We start from the raw sequence: 22,631 nt of genomic DNA on the forward strand, positions 1-22,631 counted from the left end.
TTTATAAATTGTTCTTTACATTTTTATTTACATATTTCATTCTAATTACATGTTTATCAAATAAATTGGACGGTAAGAAATAAATTACAAATATGACACACACACATTAAGCAATTGTTACAATTCAATAAAAACTTCAGATATTAGTATTAAAGTTATGTAAAATAGCACAGCTAAAACAACATGGCTAAAAATATTCTGGTGTCTAAATGATATATGTCTGTCAGCCAATTCTTCATTAAAATAAATTTCTGCAAGTGAATGTACTCAGGGATTTAGTTTTGGATTATAATGACATGCCAATTTAGAACTTAATCCCCCAGACCATACTTAGGTGATTGCTTAATACAGTTCCCCTTTTTTATTTAAAAATATCAGGTCACAGAGACTTAAAAAAAATCTGGGTTTTTTTTCCTTTTTGGTAACTGGTCTAATTCACAGCAATTGGAAGAAGATTTTGCATGTGAAACTTGGATTTTTGTTTTAATTGTGCATGGAATTGCTAGAGGACTATGCTGACAATGTTCTGTGTTAGAGACCTATAGGCTTTTGAAGTTGCACAGACATCATTAGGTGGGAGTGTTCTTAAAAATATTCACAAATTATGCACACTAAATAATATTGAATTGGATGTATAATCAACATGCAGAGAAGATGAATGAAACTTGTTTTCACTGAAAAATATATATCGAACATGCATATTTCAATACTATCTTCAGTTTGACAGAAAAAGCACATATGACAAAAGTTTATTTGATGGCAAGTTTGTCTTGCAATAATATATTTACATGATTTTTAGTTAACAGTACTCTTTTAAACTTGAATTGAAAAAAATAAATAAAATAAACTGCAATTGTAGTTTGGTGCAAAACTTAAAGCTAAATTTCACAATACATTGAAAGCCGAAGTCTTATGATCTTATTGCAATAAGTTGCTGATCGATTAGAGGGAGACAACTCTAGCATGCCATTTTCCCCTTCATTTTCTGCTGTGCTGAAATACTCATTCCGGAATCATGCCGGGCATCGCTCACAAGCTCGAGAAAAGCATCTGTTGTCTGAAAATAGAATATAAAATATTATGAGAGTGACTTTGCATTGTCAAGCTTTTATAACAAAAATTGACTGACCTACTTGTGTGGGACAGTGTACATGTTAATCCTCCTAATTTATACTGGGGACCCCCCAATAGCAATCTTAACTTCCCACTAAGTCTGCTACTCTCAAAAGTTATTTTAAGATTTGTCTCCTTCTTTGTATTTCAATGACAAGTCTTGCATTGAGATTGAGAGTGAATTTGTTGTTCTTTTTTGTCTGGAGAAGTGGGGAAGGGGTGGGGGTAGATGGAAGTTGAGAAAGGTCATTGCACGAATTTCCAAATGAAAGTGGACAGAGAGAGATGTCCTAATAAGTAGGTCTCTAAGTGCACACCTTTGGGTGTGGATCAATATTGTATGATGTTCAAATAGTGACGACTAATGACCTTGAAATACATCTTACAAAAACTCAAGGGGAATAACAATGATTAAACTCTCCAAGAAATTTGCCATTTCAAAAGCACTTAATCCAGAAACATTTTCTTCAAATGATTTTGAAGTGATAAACTAACCTAAATCAACACTTCGATCATATGTTTCATCAAGGTAGTTCCAGTTGCTTAAATCTTAATTGTAGAGGCAAAATCAATTATTCAACAAATTGCACATGTCCTTAAGCGAGAGATTCTTCAATATTGTGATGGGGCCATTACTAACAATTAAATCCATATATACATGTACTAGCATTTGATTGTTTAAACTGGGATTACAACACTGACATATATTGATCATGTAATATTACACTGTATTAACCTTAGCATTGGGCAGACATTGTCCTAAGGCTTCCAGTAACAAATTATCGTCCTTGACACATTTAGTCCAGTCGTCGAATGAAACTCGTGTGTCATGGTCATAATCCTACAAAACATAATCACATTTTATTGGTCGTAGTAAATCAACACACCAGTTTCGAGATAAGAGCTCTTCTATATAGGAGGTGCATTTAGTGGAAATTTGAATGCTTAATTAAGTGGGACAGTGAACATACAGTCAGTGAGGAAGATGATAAGATGTATCAAAATTGGTTTCTCTTGAAATATGAAAATGTTGGAAATACAAAGATACTATCGAAAGAAAAATTTGACCATAAGTCATATTTGCATATGATATGCACATGTATGAACAACAAAATAATGTGATATAATAAGATTTCTGTGTATCTAATTACTCCCTGAATACTTATCAATTACAATGTACTTAGTTTGTGTATCAGTTGAATTCGGGTGATAAAACTGCATATAAGAAATTTAATAAATGAGCAGATTCACTTATATGCAGTGATAAATATTTGTCCCACTTTCGCATGTAAACAAATTGTTTCGCACCTTACTATGTACAAGAGTTCTCCAAAGGGAAATAACTCAGATGTATCTTGAAACTGGCATATTGGATTGTCTTGGTCAAACAAAAAAATGACAAGCCACTTTCCTGTAGATATAGACATGTGCTTACAATTTTTTTGAGTGCGATTTCCACAAGATCTTTGATTCCTTCATCAGGATCCTCTTCTGAAGCATGCTGTAATCAAATGAAATTTAATTTACCATCAGCTGTCATACATGTACATCTTACAATTACAAAAGGCATACCTCAAAATAGTTTATATTTCATTAATGCATATATAGGAGATAGAGAAAAAGGTCATGTTGACTTTGAATCAAATTTACATTGCACTTAATTTTCTACAGATCACTGTACAACAAGAGTAATGCAAACGGTATCAAAAAGTCCAGGAAATTATTTGACCTACTTTTAGCCTTAAATGGCACACCTTTTAAGTTGAAATGCAAGGTGAATCTGTATATCTCTAAGAGGAAGGTTGTGACTACATTTCAGGGTAATACCTGTATCCATAACTGAAAAAGTCTGGAAAACTGTTTGATCTACTTTTAACCCTAAAGTAGGTCACAGTGCACCAATCCAGTCAAAATGCAAACTGAATTTGTATTCCTCCGAGAGGAAGCTTGAAACTAAATTTTAGGGCAATATCTGTATCTGTAACAAAAAAAGTTTGGGAAACTGTTTGACCTACATTAAGCCCTAAAGTATGTCATGATGCACCAATCAAGCTGAAATACAAACTGAACTTGTATTAATACAAGAGGAAGCTTGTGACTAAATTTCAGGGCAATATCTGTATCTCTAATAAAAAAAACTCTGAGAAACTGTTTGACCTACTTTAAGCCCTAAAGTAAGTCATGGTGCACCAATCCAGCTGAAATGCAAATTCACTTTTACGCTTTGTGAGGGAGAAATTGTTACCAAATTTCAATGCTGTACATGCAAAAGGTCTGGAGAACATGACCTCAGACGGATACACAGACGGACGCACGGACAGCGCCATAACATATTATTATACCTCAGTATGAGAATTCTATGCAACGCGTAATCTGATTGGTCTAGACAGTTACATGCCAGGGATGATAAAACTTCATATCTCCCTCTCAAACATCATATCTCGATCCTACCATATTTCACCACATGGGCAGCCTCGTGCATTTTCCATTAATGTCAAAGTAAACAAAGTGTATTGTGACGTCACAATAGATCCTAGTCATTCTACTTTCATAGCTTGTAAGGCACAAAATATGCGTGTCTCTGATACACAGTTAAATCGCCAGGTTTTGGTTGATACAAAACAAGCAAGCAAACCAGCATTCAAGGAAAACGGAAATACAAAAATTGGTTATCATATCACTGTACTTTGCTGTTTGTACCTACTAATACGTTGACGGTGCGGTGTTACTATTAGGGCGATCTCAGCTACATACATGTACAATGTATAGATGAGCGGACTCCAATTTCAAATGCAATTTTGTGGTCTTGCTTTGTTTTGGTATAATAAACAATTTATTGCATGATAGTGAGGGAGATATGAAGATTTATTCACCCAAGAAAAATCATATTCCCCGTTATGCAATAAATGTATAATACGTCCCAGTCTGATGACGAGCATTTAAAAAACTGTCCCCTAGAGCTTACAAACCCTAAACATGGTGCTACAGTGTACATCAATCTTATCTTTAGTATGTTCATATTTACAGGGTGCAACATCTGCACTGTTCAACATTAATCTTTCCTAAGCATGTTCACATTATAGGTGGAACACTGCTATTTTAGAAGGTAAAACATGATTTGACATCCCTATTACCTTTGGCATGCTCATATTCAAGAGGTGGAACATGAACAATCTTTCCTTTAGCATGCTCATATTTAGAAAGTGGAGCATGATTTGACATCAATCTTGGCTTCAGCATGCTCATACTTACATGTAGGAGGTTACTGAGAATATGATTTGACATCACTATTACCTTTAGCATGCTCATATTTAGAAGGTGGAACAATCTTACCTTTAACATGCCCATATTTAGAAAGTGGAACAATCTTACCTTTAACATGCCCATATTTAGAAAGTGGAACAATCTTACCTTTAACATGCTCATAATTAGGAGGTGTAACAATCTTACCTTTAGCATGCTCATATTTAGAAGGTGGAACAATCTTACCTAAGCATACTCATATTTATATGTAGGAGGTTACTGAGAATATGATTTGACATCACTATTACCTTTAGCATGCTCATATTTAGAAGGTGGAGCATGATTTGACATCAATCTTACAGCATGCTCATATTTACATGTAGGAGGTTACTGAGAATATGATTTGACATCACTATTACCTTTAATATGCTCATATTTAGAAGGTGGAACAATCTTACCTTTAACATGCTCATATTTAGAGGGTGGAACAATCTTACCTTTAACATGCTCATATTTAGAAGGTTACTGAGAACGTGATATGACATCAATCCTACCTTTAGTATGCTGTTTTTCAGGAGATGAAACATCTCTTCTCTTGATATGTACCCGTCTGCATTCATGTCGTATACATCAAAGCAAACTGAAAAGAATATAATATACTCAACCACAGTCGATTCCCTCTGAGTTTTCTATGAGTTTTTACAACGTCAGAATCTGTTTGAGAGTCCTGTGATGTTTTGTAATAAAGTGTCAAGGACTGTACACTGAGAAATGCGAATAATGATCAATCTCATGCATGTATATCCTGTATACAAAATTGAGAGTTGGGCAAACACAAACCCCTGGTCACACCAGAGGTGGGATCAGGTGCCTAGGAAGAGTAAGCATCCCCTGTCAACCGGTCACACCTGCTATGAGCCCTATATGTTGTGTAATGAAGTTCAAGATCAAATATTTCTCTGTTTATCATGCCCTACATTTAATATTTGACCTACAAATATATCTTTCCTGGTTTTACATGATACCTAACAGTACAGTCTGATATGTACATGTTCGTTTGTCCACATTTATAAACCTGCCATATTTTTGCCCTCCATCAGATTTGTGGATATCACGACTTTAAAACTTACACTTTGTTTTTTCCTCCATTGTACCTCGTAGAAAGATTGACATTCCTTTCACCCACTCGAACTCGTTAATAAAGCCATCATTGTCTTCATCAAAGGCCCGGAAAACTATCAAAATAAAATCAATTGTGAGACTTGTTAAAATTAACTCATAGTAGAAATCAAATTCATGATATCTTCAAAGACGACATGAACTGCTCACTGTATCAACTTTTATCCTGAATGATTTCATTGGTGTCATTAGCATTTTCCAAATTGTTTAGTACTTATTCTAAAACAATACTATAAAACTACAATGTTTTTGGCAAGTTTTTCTTTCTCTAATCAAGATGTGTATTCAGCATTACACAATATACAAAATAATCATAGTGGCTGCGAGGCACATATTCTGTACATATACACATTTTAATATATGTATATAGTAATTATGATAGATGTGTGCAGTGCAGAAATGTGAACTCTGACAGTAGCTAGTACATCTGAATGATTGTTACTTATTCATATTGTTATAATTTATTACTAGTTAAACTGTACATGCCCCCCCGAGGGCCCTTAATTGGTGAATTAATAAACATATTTCATATAGTAATGACAAATAGGAGATTAATATTTATAAAGTTGACTGAGTTATAGAGGGGTGGTCCTTGTTTTGGGCACAATGCGATTTTACAGTTCTAAATCCATAATCATGATCTACTTATTTAGAAAAACTAACCCCAAGAGGTGACCCAGCAGGCACTTCAACGTTGAATCAACGTTGCTTTTTCATTTTAGTTGCATATAAAAGGTGAAGCAATATCATATATTAATGCCATATAGGGAATACATATATACCCATGTGATGACTGTCAATGACATATACACACCTCTGTCCACGATCATCTCGTCTGTCATTTCAAAGTTCTTGTGCACAAAGACGTTGAATTTGTTGCGATCCATGCGAATTTTCTGGCTTTTTGGACACTGTAGTTTCAACATTTGTAACAATCTCTCCACTTCTGTTTTGCTAACTGTGTATCAAGAAAAAGAGAGAAAAAAAGAAGGAAAGATATATAAACAGGGATCAACATTAACGGTTGTCCGATTGCCCGAGGCAAGTGAAAATCCAGTTCGGACAAGTAAAACTCAATACACACTTGCCCAATGGGGCAAGTGATTATCTAAGTAGGAAATGTGATTATTATAATAATTGTGTTAAGCTTGATGAATATCAAATATTAAAAAATAAAGTCAAACTCCATATATTGTTGTTTTCTTTAATGAATCGTCAGATTATAACGAATTAGGCCCATTCTAGCAGACCGTACTGTATCACCAATTGACAGAGAGAGATAAGAGTTACTGGTTAACAGGCTTAATAGAGTCTAAAATATTTCGGACAACTAAGTTTTTCATTCGGACAAGTAAAACTTTGAGTTTACTTGCCCAAAGGGCAAGTAAGAAGAAAAGTTAATGTCTATCCCTGATAAAACACTGATTTTTGTAGTGGCTCTGATCAAACCAATGACAGCTAGGACCGATTCTCACTGTCGACATCAGACGACAGATGATTTGTAATGACACTGGTATCTTTTGGCAGGCTATTGTTTAAGTGTGACAGAATTTGAAATCTTTATGTTCTTTTACAGTCACTAGAAAACTTTGTGGCCATTGACTAAACGTAACAAAATAATTCTCAATAATGGATCATGTTCTAATAAAATGATCCAAAAGAGATTAAAATCACAACAGAAACAATTTAATGTTATTTATATCTGATCAGTAGGTCTATATTTAGTGTTATCTTGATTATGGAGCAAATTCAATTCAGCAACACTGCAGATCACTTTGCCAAAATATAAACTTTCTGAACTTTGAATATAAGTACAGATTATCATTCTTTGATATTGATAATAAGGTTAATCTGTTTTTATTTAAATCCTACAATAATATTTATAGTAAGGATTTTCTAACTACAGCTCGAATTTCCTCTAAATTTAAATTCATCTTTCGTTAAGAAAACCACGTATTATGTAGGTGTTGAATAGAATGAAAAATTCTCACAGTGACTTTTATGATGCAGCATTTCAATAAACTTCATTCTTTCTCCCCCTCTATACACAGGTTTTGATTTGGAAGGCATCCTCGATCCTCAAATGTTGATGTTTACACGAATGAGGTCACTACACTTTTCGGAATGTCAACATTGGATATACCAGAAAACGAAACTAAAAACTTTGGAAGAAAATGCAAGCGAATTTTACTAATATTTCATAATTTAAATTTAGCGTACTAAAAAACAAACATATCAATAAAATCAAATATTACATAATATAACCATCTGTAAAAATATTCGCTTTTATTTTCGTTCTTTTTACAAATCGGTAATTTGAAGTTGTGTCGATCTGTCACCAAGCGATTTGCGCATGCCTGATAATGTTAACTCTTTGGCGGATCCAATTTTATTTTCTTATTTTTTTTTCTACTCACAATAAAGCACAATATTTAGCGGTATTTGCAATGCTTTTTTCCCCCATACAGGTCAGCAGTGCATATTTACAAAGGCGTCTGTGACATGGAAGTCTTCAGAAAAGGCACGCCAACATGTGCTAGACGAGTTCACGTTATAACCTTCAGAAATAGACTTATTTTAATATACAGCATCGTCGGTTACCCATGGGTGATTCTAATCGATTCTCTCCATCATCATGAGGGGGCGTGTGTGTACTCAAAAACCGTGGTTTGCGACGATGAATATACAGTAGTTGACTAAAATTTTCATATTCTTTGTGACTTTTTATCTTCGCACTTATGTCTTCTAGTACCGTGCACAATAAAAAAATTAAAGAAATAAAATAAAATCAAATGTCTTGATCCTTTTTTGACTGGTTTATTTTTTATAGATCAGATGTTTAAAAAAGAAATATTGGGGGTCCATATCAAGTTGAATTCGATAGAGAGCTGCTTTTAAAAACAAGTGAATTATCGAGTATTTTCGAGTAGGCCTACAAATCAGGACCTTGGATGATATTTGTATATATATATATATATATTATAAACCTTTTTAAATCATCAAGACGTTTTACTTCGATGTCAATTAACTCAGATTTCCCCCTTGCGTTACCAGTACTGTAATGAGTATTTCAAACTCATATTTCGTTTGCGACAAATATCTAATACTGTAGCGGTCAGTATCATAAGAGAGAACTTATACAGCCTCGCTAGAGAGATAGCTTTTCTAGTGATGTGGTAGAGTGTCTCTCTTGATCACGCAAGTTAAGCAACAGCGAGTGTGTTCAGCACTTGGCTGGGTGACCGCTACACGTTACAAATTGGTGGCAGCGTGGTGACTCTGGTGTTTGGCGGGAGGCCTGTTTCAGGTTGAGTCTCTGCGGAGCTCTGGGTACGGACGTGGATTCGTCCGGGGACGACGGTGGCTGTCGTCAGGAACGGCAAGAGTAGGTGCCAAATTAAACACTCAGAGTGAACTCACGCTAAGCTCCGGGACGAAGCTTCCCGAGTGATGTGATATAGTGTACGTGTCTCTCTTGATCACGCAAGTTCAGTAACGGCGAGCGTGATCAGCACTTGGCTGGATGACCGCTACACTTTACAATAGTGAAATATAATAACAAAAATAAAAATTGAGCTATCTGGCCACCGGCGATCGAACCCGGCTAACCACTACATTCCTCCATCCTTAAATGTCTTCACACCTGAAGACATCAACCCAGGATCTTAATCCCGGTCTGGTCCGTTGCATTTCTCCTTTCCTGTTACAATATACATGTATAACGCTTGGATTCGAATTTACTATCGAGCTAATAGTAAATTTGAACCTAAGCCTGCGGTAAGGGGCGGATCCAGGAATTGCGGTTAGAGGGGGGAGCAACATTTAATGGGGCATGGGGTTTGGAGGCCGCCTTGAGGCGGTCCAGGGCGAAGCCCTGGTGGGGGCACAGGGGCGAAGCCCCCTGATTCTCCTGGATTTTACAGATTTTTATAGGGCTTCAAATATATCTCCTATATGTAGTAATTTTTACTATTTTCTGTCATTTTTGATAGAGGGAAATCAATAAATAACGCAAATTTTAAGGTTTTTTTTTGGGGGGGGGGGGTTTGTAAGTTCTCCCAATAAAAGTAATTCAATGAATCAAAAGATTTTGTCATCTATTGCTCTGAGAATGGATGAAATTATTGCTTCTTTCGTCGTTACATTTTTCTAAACAAAAGACCACAATTTACCTTAAATTTTAGGGAGGGGGTGGGGGCTTAAATTAAATCCGCCACTGGTGGTTGTACTCCGACACGTAGGTACGCATGTTTTTGTATAGTCTAAGTATGTATGCACTACTTAACAATATGTTCACTGATGCGATTCCGCGTTTGAGAGGAGTCGTTTTTAAACATCACGGAAACTTTTTTGTATATAAATAGAATCATGTTTTCAGCACGCCGCGAAAGCATGATCGTGGTATAGGTATATATACAATTCTATTGCATCATGTTTTTAATATTTACATTCTGTGGTAACTTATTCTTCGTCTACTATCTAGGAGTACACCTCTGTCTCGTAAGTACGACATACAATGCGCAAAATGTATTATAATGCTTTCTATATCGTGCATGCATTGTGCTACTTTTTATTATTATGATATATAATATCGACTTTTTTTCTTCTTTTTTTAATCCGTAAACTGTCGTTTTTGCAAATTATATGCAATTTTCTTGATCATATTTCGTTATGTTTCAATATTATAACATGCATTGAATGAAACGCGAATGCGGGGAAGCTCGAGTCTACGTTCACCTCAATTTCAAAACGCCCGAATCGTGCATGAAACGTCCAACGGATCCATGTAAACTCTTTGTAAAATTACTGTATGAACGGTGCAGGTACACGCATTCTGAAGTGAATCTATGTGACAATTTGTAGCCCCAAAATAACATAAACTGAAATAATTGAAGATATGTTTCATTATTTGAAGATTCAATTCAAATGATTGAGTGCAATTTAACTGAAATGATGTAAATTATAACATATGTTGAATTCCAAGGGGTCCTTACCGGACATCCTGTCTTCTAAATCTACTTGTCAGTCGTTAGCTGCATAACTTTAGCTCGCTAAGAAGATATCGGATCAGATGTCTCTAATCTGTCCCAATATTTTCTCAGAGAGCTACAGTTCTGCTACTGTTCGTATACTAGTGTATATATTTGTGCATATACTGCACATGAGTTTCACCACATTTCAAACAGTATTTTGCTGACGCATGCAACGTCTCCAAAAATAATACCAAGCATTTCAACTATATGTTCAACGATGGAAATAATGCTCGTTACTTTGTTTTTTAAAGAAATGCTTTAGTGGGGATCTCATTTTACGCGAGAGTGCAAATTTTTTAAAATTTAGTATATTAAAAAAATAAATAAATAACAGCCAAACAAAACACCTGAAAGTGGGTTCACTTAGTTCCACGTTTGCGGTCGTACTAACGCGCACTTGACACTCTCCCGTCCTGTATACATGTAATTAACTCTCAGATCTACATCAACCTCGACCCACACCTTGAGAAATCATCAACTGTGTAACTTTATTATGCAGTTAATTAATTTCGCAGACAATTCCACACCATAAGTTGGTTTTTGATATGAAAGAATTTCTCTTAATTACTAATTGTACAAATGTGCTACGAATGACAGAATTTCATAAGTGATAGTTTAATGAATATACCCGGTAACTGAAATGTATCTTGAAAGTTCTTAGCATGAAAGAATTGAGATGTATATTTAAAACACAAGAATGACAAAGATAATTTCAATTGTGCTATTTTATATCCAAAATATAAACTTAATTCCAGGTACCAGGATCTCTGAAATCGCAACGAATTTGAGGACAAGATGTGTGGTATATGGGCTATATTCGGAAGTGATGACGATGTCGCCATTCAGTGTAACGCGGCTCATAAGATTACACACAGGGGACCCGACGCCTTCCGATTGGAAACCATACATCATTTCCCTAACTGTGCTCTCGGTTTCCATCGTCTGGCAATTGTTGACGACTTGGCGGGAATGCAACCCATGAGAGTTTTTAAATATCCTCACATCTGGTTGATATACAACGGAGAAATATACAACCATAAACTGGTAATGTACAATCATAAACTGGTAATATACAATCTTAAACTGGTAATATACAATCATAAACTGGTAATATACAATCTCAAACTGGTAATATACAATTATAAACTGGTAATATACAATCATAAACTGGTAATATACAATCATAAACTGGTAATATACAATCTTAAACTGGTAATATACAATCATAAACTGGTAATGATAAACTGGTAATGATAAACTGGTAATATATAATCTTTAACTGGTAATATACAATCATAAACTGGTAATATACAATCATATACAATCGTACGAGGTTTTAATGAATATTTGAAGGTATGTTTGGACACAAGAGTAGGGAATTTTTTTTATATTAAATTTATGAGACAGCAACACAAGAATACAATGATATCAGGCCTCAACCGTGCGCAGCTTCTTGTGCGCCGTAAATCGAAGGTTTTTATAAGAGGTGGATCTGTAGCTCTCTGTTCCGTCACAATATTTTTTCAGAGAGCTACAGTTCTGCAGCTAGATGAACTATTATTACACTAGGTATTAGTACAATGAACTACTACTACGGTAGGCTGTATTAGTACGATGAACTACTTCTACAGTAGATATTAGTACGATGAACTACTTCTACAGTAGATATTAGTACGATGAACTACTTCTACAGTAGATATTAGTACGATGAACTACTACTACAGTAGATATTAGTACAATGAACTAGTACTACGGTAGACTGTATTAGTACGATGAACTACTTCTACAGTAGATATTAGTACGATGAACTACTACTACGGTAGGCTGTATTAGTACGATGAACTACTTCTACAGTAGATATTAGTACGCTGAACTACTTCTACAGTAGATATTAGTACGATGAACTACTACTACAGTAGATATTAGTACGATGAACTATTATTACACTAGGTATTAGTACAATGAACTACTACTACGGTAGGCTGTATTAGTACGATGAACTACTTCTACAGTAGATATTAGTACGATGAACTACTTCTACAGTAGATATTAGTACGATGAACTACTTCTACAGTAGATATTAGTACGATGAACTACTTCTACAGTAGATATTAGTACGATGAACTACTTCTACAGTAGATATTAGTACGATGAACTACTACTACAGTAGATATTAGTACAATGAACTACTACTACGGTAGGCTGTATTAGTACGATGAACAACTACTACGGTTACAGGCACTGCAAGTGTACATGTTTTCACCTATACAGCTGTAAACCTCTGTGCAGGAGTGGGAAATTCTCAGATGGGACGTAAAACAATACACATGTACCTAACAATGAACAAACATTATTTAAACAAATCATATAATCAGTGATAGTGGTATTCTTTCCAGGTCTGTTTGCAGAGAGTTACCTGTATTAAGGCTGTGGATATTCCAGGGAGAGTTAGTTTAATATGAATGGTATACTTGAACTTATTTACTTATTGCCTTGTAGCTCAGAGAGCAGTTTAACTTTGACACGTCCACGGAGTGTGACGGCGAGGTTATTATTCACTTGTACGCGCGGGGCGGGGCGGATTACGCGGCTAAACACCTGGATGGCGTGTTCGCCTTCTTAATATTGGACACAGCAGAACGGAGGGTGTACGTGGGACGGGACACATACGGGGTCAGACCCTCCTTTAAAGCCTACATCGAGGACAGGGGATTCCTCGCCATCTGCTCGGAGGCAAAAGGTTATTAGTTATATTATTCCGTTAAGCTTAAACCTTGAGTATCAAGGCAAAGTTAAGCTATATCTGAAAGAAACTCCATATGTACAGTATAACCGATAACATCCACGGCTTCCGTGTTACTTAGATGTACTTATGATGTCTTTTTTTCAGGTCTGATGCCCTTAAAACAGGTTTCAGAAAGCGGTGTGCATATAACACATTTCCCCCCTGGTCACGTGGAAGCGTACAGCCTCGATTTGAGTGGACGGGCTACTTATATGAACACCACACGTTTTCATAAAATTGGCGAATGTCCGACATACAAAACATTAGCCAGTCCTACAGGTGCGTGATTCTACAGTATATCACACATCATAGAATTATGAACGTCCCAATGCGACATATTATGACGAATTCCATTTATGTTTGACAGATGACGACATCTATGGCAGTATACGCGATCTTCTGGATGCGGCGGTACACAAGCGAACAATGGCGGAGAGACGAATCGGCTGTTTGTTATCAGGTTCGTGTACACAACAAACCCCAATTCCTGCCAATTTTCTCTTTGAAAACATATACACTACAGTGCAAACATGTCAGTTTCTGAAAATTATGATAATAATTTCTTTATTGCTCAAGGTAGCTCACTACACCCTGAAATAGTTTCTCAAATCAGTACGAATTGGTTTAATCATAAACGATTTGATGATATATAATAAGTATATATACCAAAATGGCAGAAAATAAGCAAATATGGATATAAACATGATTTTCAAAAAAATTATTTCAACACATATGAACAAAAGACTCTGGGGGATTTGAACTCGAGATCTGCGGTTCACCAGCCCAATGTTTTAACCACTGAGATCTGCGCTTCAGCAGCCCAATGTTTTAACCACTGAGATCTGCGGTTCACCAGCCCAATGCTTTAACCACCGAGCTTCGCTGACAGACAAGACAAATCCATCGATACAAATAATTTCACAAAACATGAATTAAGAATCGTCATCTTGTGACGTAGTGTAATAATTAAAGAGTATAAGCTTTAAATAAAGTGTAGTGAGCAATCTTTATAAGACAAACATCTTATCACATCAATGTTGCATGCATACATAAACAACATTGAAAAGATGGCATTGTAAGGCAGTGTACAAATTCAAACATCAAAGTATTTAGAAATTGGAACTTTTGGTTGAGCTTACTTCTAAGATTCACAAAATGATTGCCGTGTTGAACGTTCCTAATGGCTTTGTTGAGATCTTAACCGCCAACGTCTTATACCATTAATGTAGAGAGCCTATATATTCAGCACTACACTATACATTATGATCATAAATGCAAAAAATGTAATTGAATTAAGCCACTAATTTAAATATTTCTGGGAATATTAATGCCGTCCGAGAGAATAAATATTTCCTAATTCAAGAGAGTTATCGGACATTGGTTAGGGATGTACAGGTACGTGAACTCTGACTAACGGTTTTTTTTTTTTCAGGGGGCCTCGATTCCAGTCTTGTGGCCTCTTTATTTGTGAGGAAAGCTAAAGAGATCGGTATCAAATATCCAGTCCAAACTTTTTCTATTGGCATGGAGGGAAGTCCAGATCTGTTAGCAGCCAGAAAGGTACAAATATTTCACAGTCTGCATTGTTAAAGGCTATAAGTCTTTCTTATTATATACTTTCAATTTCATCTCTTCTTTTTTCTTTAAAAGTTTGCGGGCATATATCACACGATATATGCCCGGAAACATTCCGGCCCGCAAACATTACGTCACAATCAAATTTCTACGCCGTTAATTTTCAAATTTTTCGTGTTTTTCATCTTTTACTCAGTTAAACCGATAAAGTTATTGTTAAAAATAAAATTATTGTTAGTTTCGAAATGAAATTGAAAGTATATAATAAAAAGGTTATAGACTTTGTATGGGAAATATGACGACCTCGTTTTTTGTCGCGAACGGACCTCACAAGCTCGGTCCGTCTACGCGCCAAAAAACTCGGTCGTCATATTTTCCCATACAAAGTCTATAACCTATAATTATTATTACTCAGGACAAGTTAACATACCAAATGCTTACATACGTATATACCAGTATAATATTACCATTAAATCTATAGACACGAACAGATTCATATTTGCCAGGTACATTGTTAACATCTTTTATTTGATTTGTACACTAAAGTTAAATTTGATATTTATAAAATTATGTCACTGAATTAAAGTTGAACAAGTTTACAAACATTTTTTAAAAGAAGTATTTTCATTAGTATAAAGTGATATCCAGTTAAACAATACAGATTTTATATTGCGGAAATTTGAACAGGTTGCTAAGCATCTAGGAACTGAGCATCACGAGGTTGTATTTACCCCAGACGAAGGCATCGATGTTCTAGAAAGCGTCATATTTCACTTGGAGAGTTATGACATCACCACAATTAGAGCTTCTGTCGGTAGGTAGTTGTATACGTCACTATATTGGGGTGATAAATATCTACGTCACTGTAGTGGGGAGGGTAAATGTCTACATCACTGTAGTAGGGAGGGTAAGTTTATACGTCATTATGGTGGGGAGGGTAAGGTTATACGTCATTATAGTGGGGAGGGTAAGTGTATACGTCACTTTTTAAGGAAGTATAAGTGTATAGTGTCTACGTCACTATAGTGGGAAGTGTATACGTCACTATAGTGGAGAGGGTAAACGTATGTAATGCTTAAAGGTAGAAAATGCAACGGACCAGACCGAAATTCGAGACTGTTCCCTCTGAATCTCAGGTGCTCTACCAACTGAGCTATTGTCGGTGGCCAGATAGCTCAGTTGGTAGAGCACCTGACTAGAGATTCAGGTGGCCCGGGTTCGAATCCCGGTCTGGTCCGTTGCATTTTCTCCCTTCCTATTATATTTGGTGTCGTTGACCACCCCTGGACTTGAAGGTGAAAGTCCTGCCAGGGGCAAAAGCATCTGGATTATGTCTTCGAGGACGAAGACAATTTAAGGAGAGAGCAGTGTAGCGGTCAGTCGGGTTCGATCGTTGGTGGCCAGATAGCTCTATTGATAGAACACTTGACTAGAGATTCAGGTGGCCCGGGTTCGAATCCCGATCTGGTCCGTTGCATTTTCTCCCTTCCTGTTACACTATCACTGTACACATGCGCAGAATAGTGTTACATGTATGTACTTGAACACCCATTCATTTTGCTTATGAGTATCGAATTACCTGTCGACAAGTTCTCTCCTTCGACCAAAGATTCTCGCATTTCTTTATTTTTTAAAATTCGTTTCTAAACTGAACTAAACTCATAAAACCATATTTCTAGTTCTTCCTGATAATTTCTTTTACAAAGTCCACTGTACCGATATTGAAATTATAAGCGAAGAAAAATATTGTTAAACTTTATTGCCATCATCTCCATCCAATGTAAAGATGTTCGGACCGGGACAAGTATCGCCACCTAGTGGGAAACAAGGGAATGCAACTCACTAAGTACTATCTCCCATTTCGTATTTCACTCTCCCAATATTTTATCATGCTACAGAGATACCCGGAATACGAGTCTTTGTAAGTAATTGATGTAAAGAAATCTCTTCATTGTAGGAATGTTTTTACTAAGCAAATACATCATGGAAAAGACGGACACTCGTGTGATTCTGTCCGGGGAGGGTGCGGATGAGGTGATGCAGGGTTACATCTATTTCCACAAATCCCCTACCGCATCGGAAGCTGACACAGAGAGCAGACGCCTGTGCAAGGACCTGTATTTGTACGACGTACTGCGAGGGGATCGGTCCACTGCTGCCTGGGGGTAACTCAAAAAATTAAAAAAGACGCAACAAACACACGAAATGAGTTGTGGATGAAAAGTACAAGATTATGTAAATTAATAATTATTGAAATTAGAACTCTTATGTCTTCTTTTGGTGAACAATTGCAGTTTCGGTAAAAAGAACCAACATGATTTCAATACGATTAACATCAGCAAATGAGAATTATCTCAGAAAATTGTAAAATCTCATATTGTCATGTTAAGTCTGTCAATGTACAATTTAATTTGCACAAGAATGAGAAATTATTCTCATATCTATTACTTAGGTTGGAAATTCGAGTACCCTTCCTAGACCATCGATTAAACAGCTACTTCTTCTCACTGCCTCCGGAAGTTAGACAACCACGTGACAGCGTAGAAAAGTACATTCTAAGGGCAGCATTTGATAAATCGGAACTGTTACCACGTGAAATCTTATGGCGACCAAAGGAAGCATTTAGCGACGGCATCTCAAGTGTAAAAAGGTCATGGTACGAGATTCTCCAGGATCATCTTTGTGATCAGGTCGGTGTTTTCTTCGACATCCGTAGGTACCCTTAAAGGGGCATGGACACGATTTGAGCTGAAAATTTTCAAATTTTATTTTGCTTCCTTTTTAATGGTTAGAATGCATAAACAAGGTATTTGAAATAGTCAGCAAAAATTTGGATGTCAGTTGTCGAGGTACATGGGAGATACAGAGCTCACAATTCTTCGCAATGTAAACAAGGCTCGTGTCATGTTTTTGTTTACATAGGTTGAATTTAAATATACTAATAAAAGTTTCGTTTAAAGCAGATTCTTTTTTCAATTTACAAGTTAATTCTGAACACAATTAAATAGTTTCTAGTGTTTGTCACATCTCATTTTGTTTCAAAAATGATGTTTTCTAGCAAGCAATATATATGTAAACAAAAACATAGCACGAGCCTTGTTTACATAACAAAGATTTGTGAATGCTATATCTCACTTGTAACTCGACAACTGGTATTCAAATTTTGGTTAACCATTAGAAATAATTTAGTTAAAGGCATAGGGTCTAAAATATTGGTAAAATTTTGCATGTTCCAAAAAGGTGGTGAGATTAAAGATCATAACAAGAAAATCTCAAGAACTTCTTCAGAATGTTTACAAACACATTGGATACGATAGTAATTACAAATTAATTCCCTGTTCTCATTTGGCTAAACTGGTACCCTGTTAACTTTGCATCTCTTATGTTTGTGTGTAGCCACCAATCAGTGGGGTACCAGTTTAATATATTGTCCTCCAGACAAACATTTTATAAAGGGCTAAAACGTCAAACTGTCTTTAATTTCAAAGCACTGCAGCTATAGATAACTCATAATTAATACTGCAAATTTGTTTTTTGGAGTTCTTGCAAAATATTGTGATGTCATTTTTGAGATAAAAGATAGACCCTATGCGTTTAATAAATTTAAACAATAACAAGAGGCCCGTGGGCCACATCGCTCACCTGAGTTCCTTGGCCCATATCTGAAGACTTTCCATATATAGTTACATTTAAAACCTTAGTCCCTATTGTGGCCCCAACCTACACCTGGAGGCCATTATTTTTACAAACTTGAATCTGCACTATGTCAGAAAGCTTTCATGTAAACGGCAACTTCTTTGGCCCAATAAGATTTTTTTTTAAAAATTCCCTTTATATTTCTATGTAAAACTTTGATCCCCTATTGTGGGCCCAACCTACCCCCGAAGATTTGAAGAAACTTGAATCTGCACCATGTCAGGAAGCTTTCATGTAAATCTCAACTCTTCTGGCTCAGTGGTTCTTGAGAAGATTTTCGCAATGTATTTCTATGTAAAACTTTAATCCCCTATTGTGGCCCCAACCTACCTCCGGGGGCCATGATTTGAACAAACTTGAATCTGCACTATGTCAGGAATCTTTCATATAAATGTCAGATCTTCTGGCCTATTGGTTCTTCAGAAGAAGATTTTTAAAGATTTTCTCTATTTATTCCCATGTAAAACTTTGATCCCCTAATTTGGTCCCAACCTACCCCCGGGGGCCATGGTTTGAAGAAACTTGAATCTGCACTTTGTCAGGAAGCTTTCATGTAAATCTTAGCTCTTCTGGCTCAGTGGTTCTTGAGAATATTTTCCCTATATATTTCTATGTAACACTTTGACCCCCTATTGTGGCCCCAACGTACCCCGGGGGTCATGATTTGAACAAACTTGAATCTGCACTATGTCAGGAAGCTTTCATATAAATGTCAGCTCCTTTGGCCCAGTGGTTCTTAAGAAGATTTTTAAATGACCCTACCCTAATTTTGCATTTTTGTGATTATTTCCCCTTTGAATGGGGCATGGCCCTTCATTTGAATAAACTTGAAAGCCCTTCACCCAAGGTTGCTTAGTGCCAAGTTTGGTTGAAATTGACCCAGTGGTTCTGGAGAAGCTGAAAATGTAAAAAGTTTACAACGCGACGACGCCGACAGAGAATGGACAAATTTTGATCAGAAAAGCTCACTTGAGCCTTCGGCTCAGGTGAGCTAAAAATGGAAAAATAAGATTTGAAAATTTTCCAGCTCTAATCGTGTTCATGCCCCTTTAATATATTACATGTATCAAAGTCTGCTTAATCTTCGAAATATCAATTTAATGTAAGTTTTCATTTACAGATAAATGAAAACGAGTTGGAGGAAGCGTCTGCAAAGTATCCGCACAACACGCCCCTGACAAAGGAAGCGTTGTACTACAGGAAAGTGTTCGAAAAGTTTTATCCCGGGCGGGCTGAATGGATTCCGTATTTCTGGATGCCCAGGTGGACAGAGACCACCGATCCCTCCGCCAGAACCCTGAAGCACTACAAAAATGATTGATTGACATGGGGCATAGTGGCTAAACACCATTTCTGTCCAGATATGCAAATTCTGCATTGCTTATAATTCAATCATACTCCTGTATGTGCATTCAGAAGCTTACAAAAAGGAATACTTAATTGAGAGAGAGATAGAGAGAGAGAGATAGATTACAATCTCTGATGAGAAAAAATGTGTTAGTTTTGTTTATACTTGTATATATATACACAATATATATATATATATATATATATATATATATATATATACTGTGGCTCAATTTTCGTGGAATTCGTGGGTACCCCTCGCCCACGAATTTACATCCTCAACGAATAAAGAATCATAATTACATTCCAGAGTTATCTTTCTTGCAAATATATAAATCAACGAAATTACGTCCCCACGAACCCATAAAAATTCAGCAATCCACGAAAATTGGCCCCCACGAATTTAAATGATTCTACAGTATTTCAACTACATGCAGTGAGAATAGTAACAGGGTTCAACAACCAATTAAAATCTTCTGAAGAATCACTATACATGTATTTAGAAACTCGTTGGGATCCTTTATCGAACAGGAGACAATTAAGAAAACTCGCAACAATGTTTAAAATTCACAATGATCTTCATCCTATTTATGTAAAATAAAATTTTCTAAATACCCTACTAAATACCAAAGACTACGATATTCCAAAATGTAGACTTCAAATTTGAAAAATAAAATAAAATCATTTGTTCCGGACGCGGTTATGAAATGGAATTCGCTAAACTTGGCCGTTTGGGGTACAATCTCAATTGATTAAAAAAAAATTGCATAAATACAAGGCCTCCTATACCATATATTATGTCTCCCCTTCCCAGAAGAGGGACATATTGTTTTAGTGTGAATTCTTCTTCCGCTTCTCGTACAAAGTTTGTCAGGGCCATAACTTTTTGTGCTTTGATATATATTTGGTATGTGGTTATACCATGATAAGACAGAGTGTAGCGTGCCATTTTTGATGACCTTTTATGTAAAGGTCAAATAATAGAATTTTTGGAGCATATTTTTTCGTCCGGTATGTTGGTAAGTTTAATTTACTATAATAAGTTTACAACACTGTTCTAAGGTTGAACTACGCATTTTTACATGTAGGCGAATGTTATGTATCGTAAGTACTAAGTCTTTTCACTAAATGATCCCTGAAATGAAACGGGAGACATCACTTTTAGAGTGCTAAAAGAAAGGAGAAGATAACGAACAGTAATCAATCTCAACTCCTATGAGCAATACAAAATATAGAGTTGGGCAAACATGGACCCCTGGAGACACACCAGAGGTGGGATCAGGTGCCAAGGAGGAGTAAGTATCCCCTGTCGACCAGTCACACCTGTCGTGAGCCCTATGTCCTGATCAGGTTAACGGAGTTACCCGTAGTCAAAAGCAGTATGCCAAGCACAGCCCGACTATCGGTATGACGTCAGATAGCCCCAGGAAGCCTCTTGCCTACACATAATATCTCAAACTCAATGATACTCGTGTGTTTATTGTCTCTTCATTTAGTTCTTATCTGTATGTATTTAAACTGCGTTATTTCCATGTTTTGTGATATATGTTCTTGATATGTATATGTTATAGACAGGACCACAATGTAAACTAGTTTATATAACTAATTGTGCAATCCTGTATACATAAAGGATATTATTATTATAAATGAAACACGCTACGTCACAGAGATCGGGACGTTCAAAGTTTATTTTTTAAACAAACTATTGTTTGAAATAGAATTTTCAGGAAATATTGTTTCTCCAGAAATGGTTCCAGTTTCAATGTAGCAGTGGTTAAATATTAATCCCAATATACCCCAAAATTGGTGCAATATACTTGATTTGATCTTTTGTCGAGTTAAATCCAAAGAAACACGCGGGTTTATTACAAGCAGCGGATAAAGAGATGCTTTTATTACTGAAAACATGTTACGGACGTCAAACGATTGTAAACTTTTAATTGTCCACCACATCAAGCAATACAAGCTGTAACTGACGGTAAATAAATTGAAAAATAACATAACAAATATATGTGATTGAATACATGTATATATATGTGTGTAGTATCAGAGTGAATCTGAAGCAATACACACGTCAAATCAGCTGAAAAAGTCGATTCATGAATCGTTGTCATCCTGTCAGTAATCTCCGATGTCCATTGGCTTCGGGGGTCACCAGTTCGGAAAAAACCGAAAGAGAGGCACTGAGCACGTAATCTCCATGCCAATTTTATATACAATTCACAATCAAAATTTCATTTGAGTGCATTTTGCGCAAAAATCATAAAATTACATTTTCCCCTGAGCTTTCTGAAAGAGGGTATTGCATCGAAGCAAGAATTTTCCCTAATCGGAGCTCGGTGCCATACTCGTGACGTAGAACTGACCTTCATCCATATTTATACTCTTATTGCGTATTTGCCATCTAAATACCTGTAGAATTCCCCAGTACTAAGGGCAAGCCTAATACATTTTACGTGTCAATATGCTGTACACGTAGTCTAAACATAAATTTTGAAATCGTAAAACTGAATTGTGGTTTCTTCTTCCGAGTATCAGAAACAATGTTACGGGTATATTAAATATACTACTACAGTCCAAAAGCTCTTATACTCTATGCATTATTTTCTACAACCAAGTTAGCAACTGTACACGACTCTGAACGCAAACAAAACATTGGA

General features: G+C 36.1%; 2 protein-coding genes and 1 non-coding gene across 3 annotated transcripts; 2 read left to right on the plus strand and 1 right to left on the minus strand.

The window, feature by feature from the left end:
* Positions 1-7,685, minus strand: LOC125666741 (calaxin-like). The gene is made up of 7 exons (XM_048899999.2): positions 7,527-7,685; positions 6,350-6,493; positions 5,487-5,591; positions 4,911-4,996; positions 2,549-2,614; positions 1,850-1,954; positions 1-1,057 (listed from the first exon to the last, which is right to left on the minus strand). Exons 1-7 carry the CDS (start codon positions 7,603-7,605, stop codon positions 959-961), a joined length of 684 nt encoding a protein of 227 aa, XP_048755956.1. The 5' UTR covers positions 7,606-7,685; the 3' UTR covers positions 1-958.
* A 2,190-nt stretch (positions 7,686-9,875) lies between these two features.
* On the plus strand, positions 9,876-20,275 carry LOC125666728 (asparagine synthetase [glutamine-hydrolyzing]-like). The gene is made up of 10 exons (XM_048899971.2): positions 9,876-10,035; positions 11,324-11,612; positions 13,068-13,308; positions 13,459-13,632; positions 13,721-13,813; positions 14,786-14,913; positions 15,616-15,742; positions 16,886-17,093; positions 17,381-17,618; positions 19,745-20,275. The coding sequence occupies exons 2-10, from the start codon at positions 11,364-11,366 to the stop codon at positions 19,943-19,945; spliced, it is 1,659 nt and encodes a 552-aa protein (XP_048755928.1). The 5' UTR covers positions 9,876-10,035; positions 11,324-11,363; the 3' UTR covers positions 19,946-20,275.
* On the plus strand, positions 16,093-16,165 carry Trnas-aga (transfer RNA serine (anticodon AGA)). Its single transcript has one exon. It is a non-coding gene; the product is annotated as a tRNA-Ser (tRNA).
* Positions 20,276-22,631: the final 2,356 nt, after the last annotated feature.

Source organism: Ostrea edulis, chromosome 10, assembly GCF_947568905.1.
Source record: "Ostrea edulis chromosome 10, xbOstEdul1.1, whole genome shotgun sequence".
NCBI lineage: Eukaryota > Metazoa > Mollusca > Bivalvia > Ostreida > Ostreidae > Ostrea > Ostrea edulis.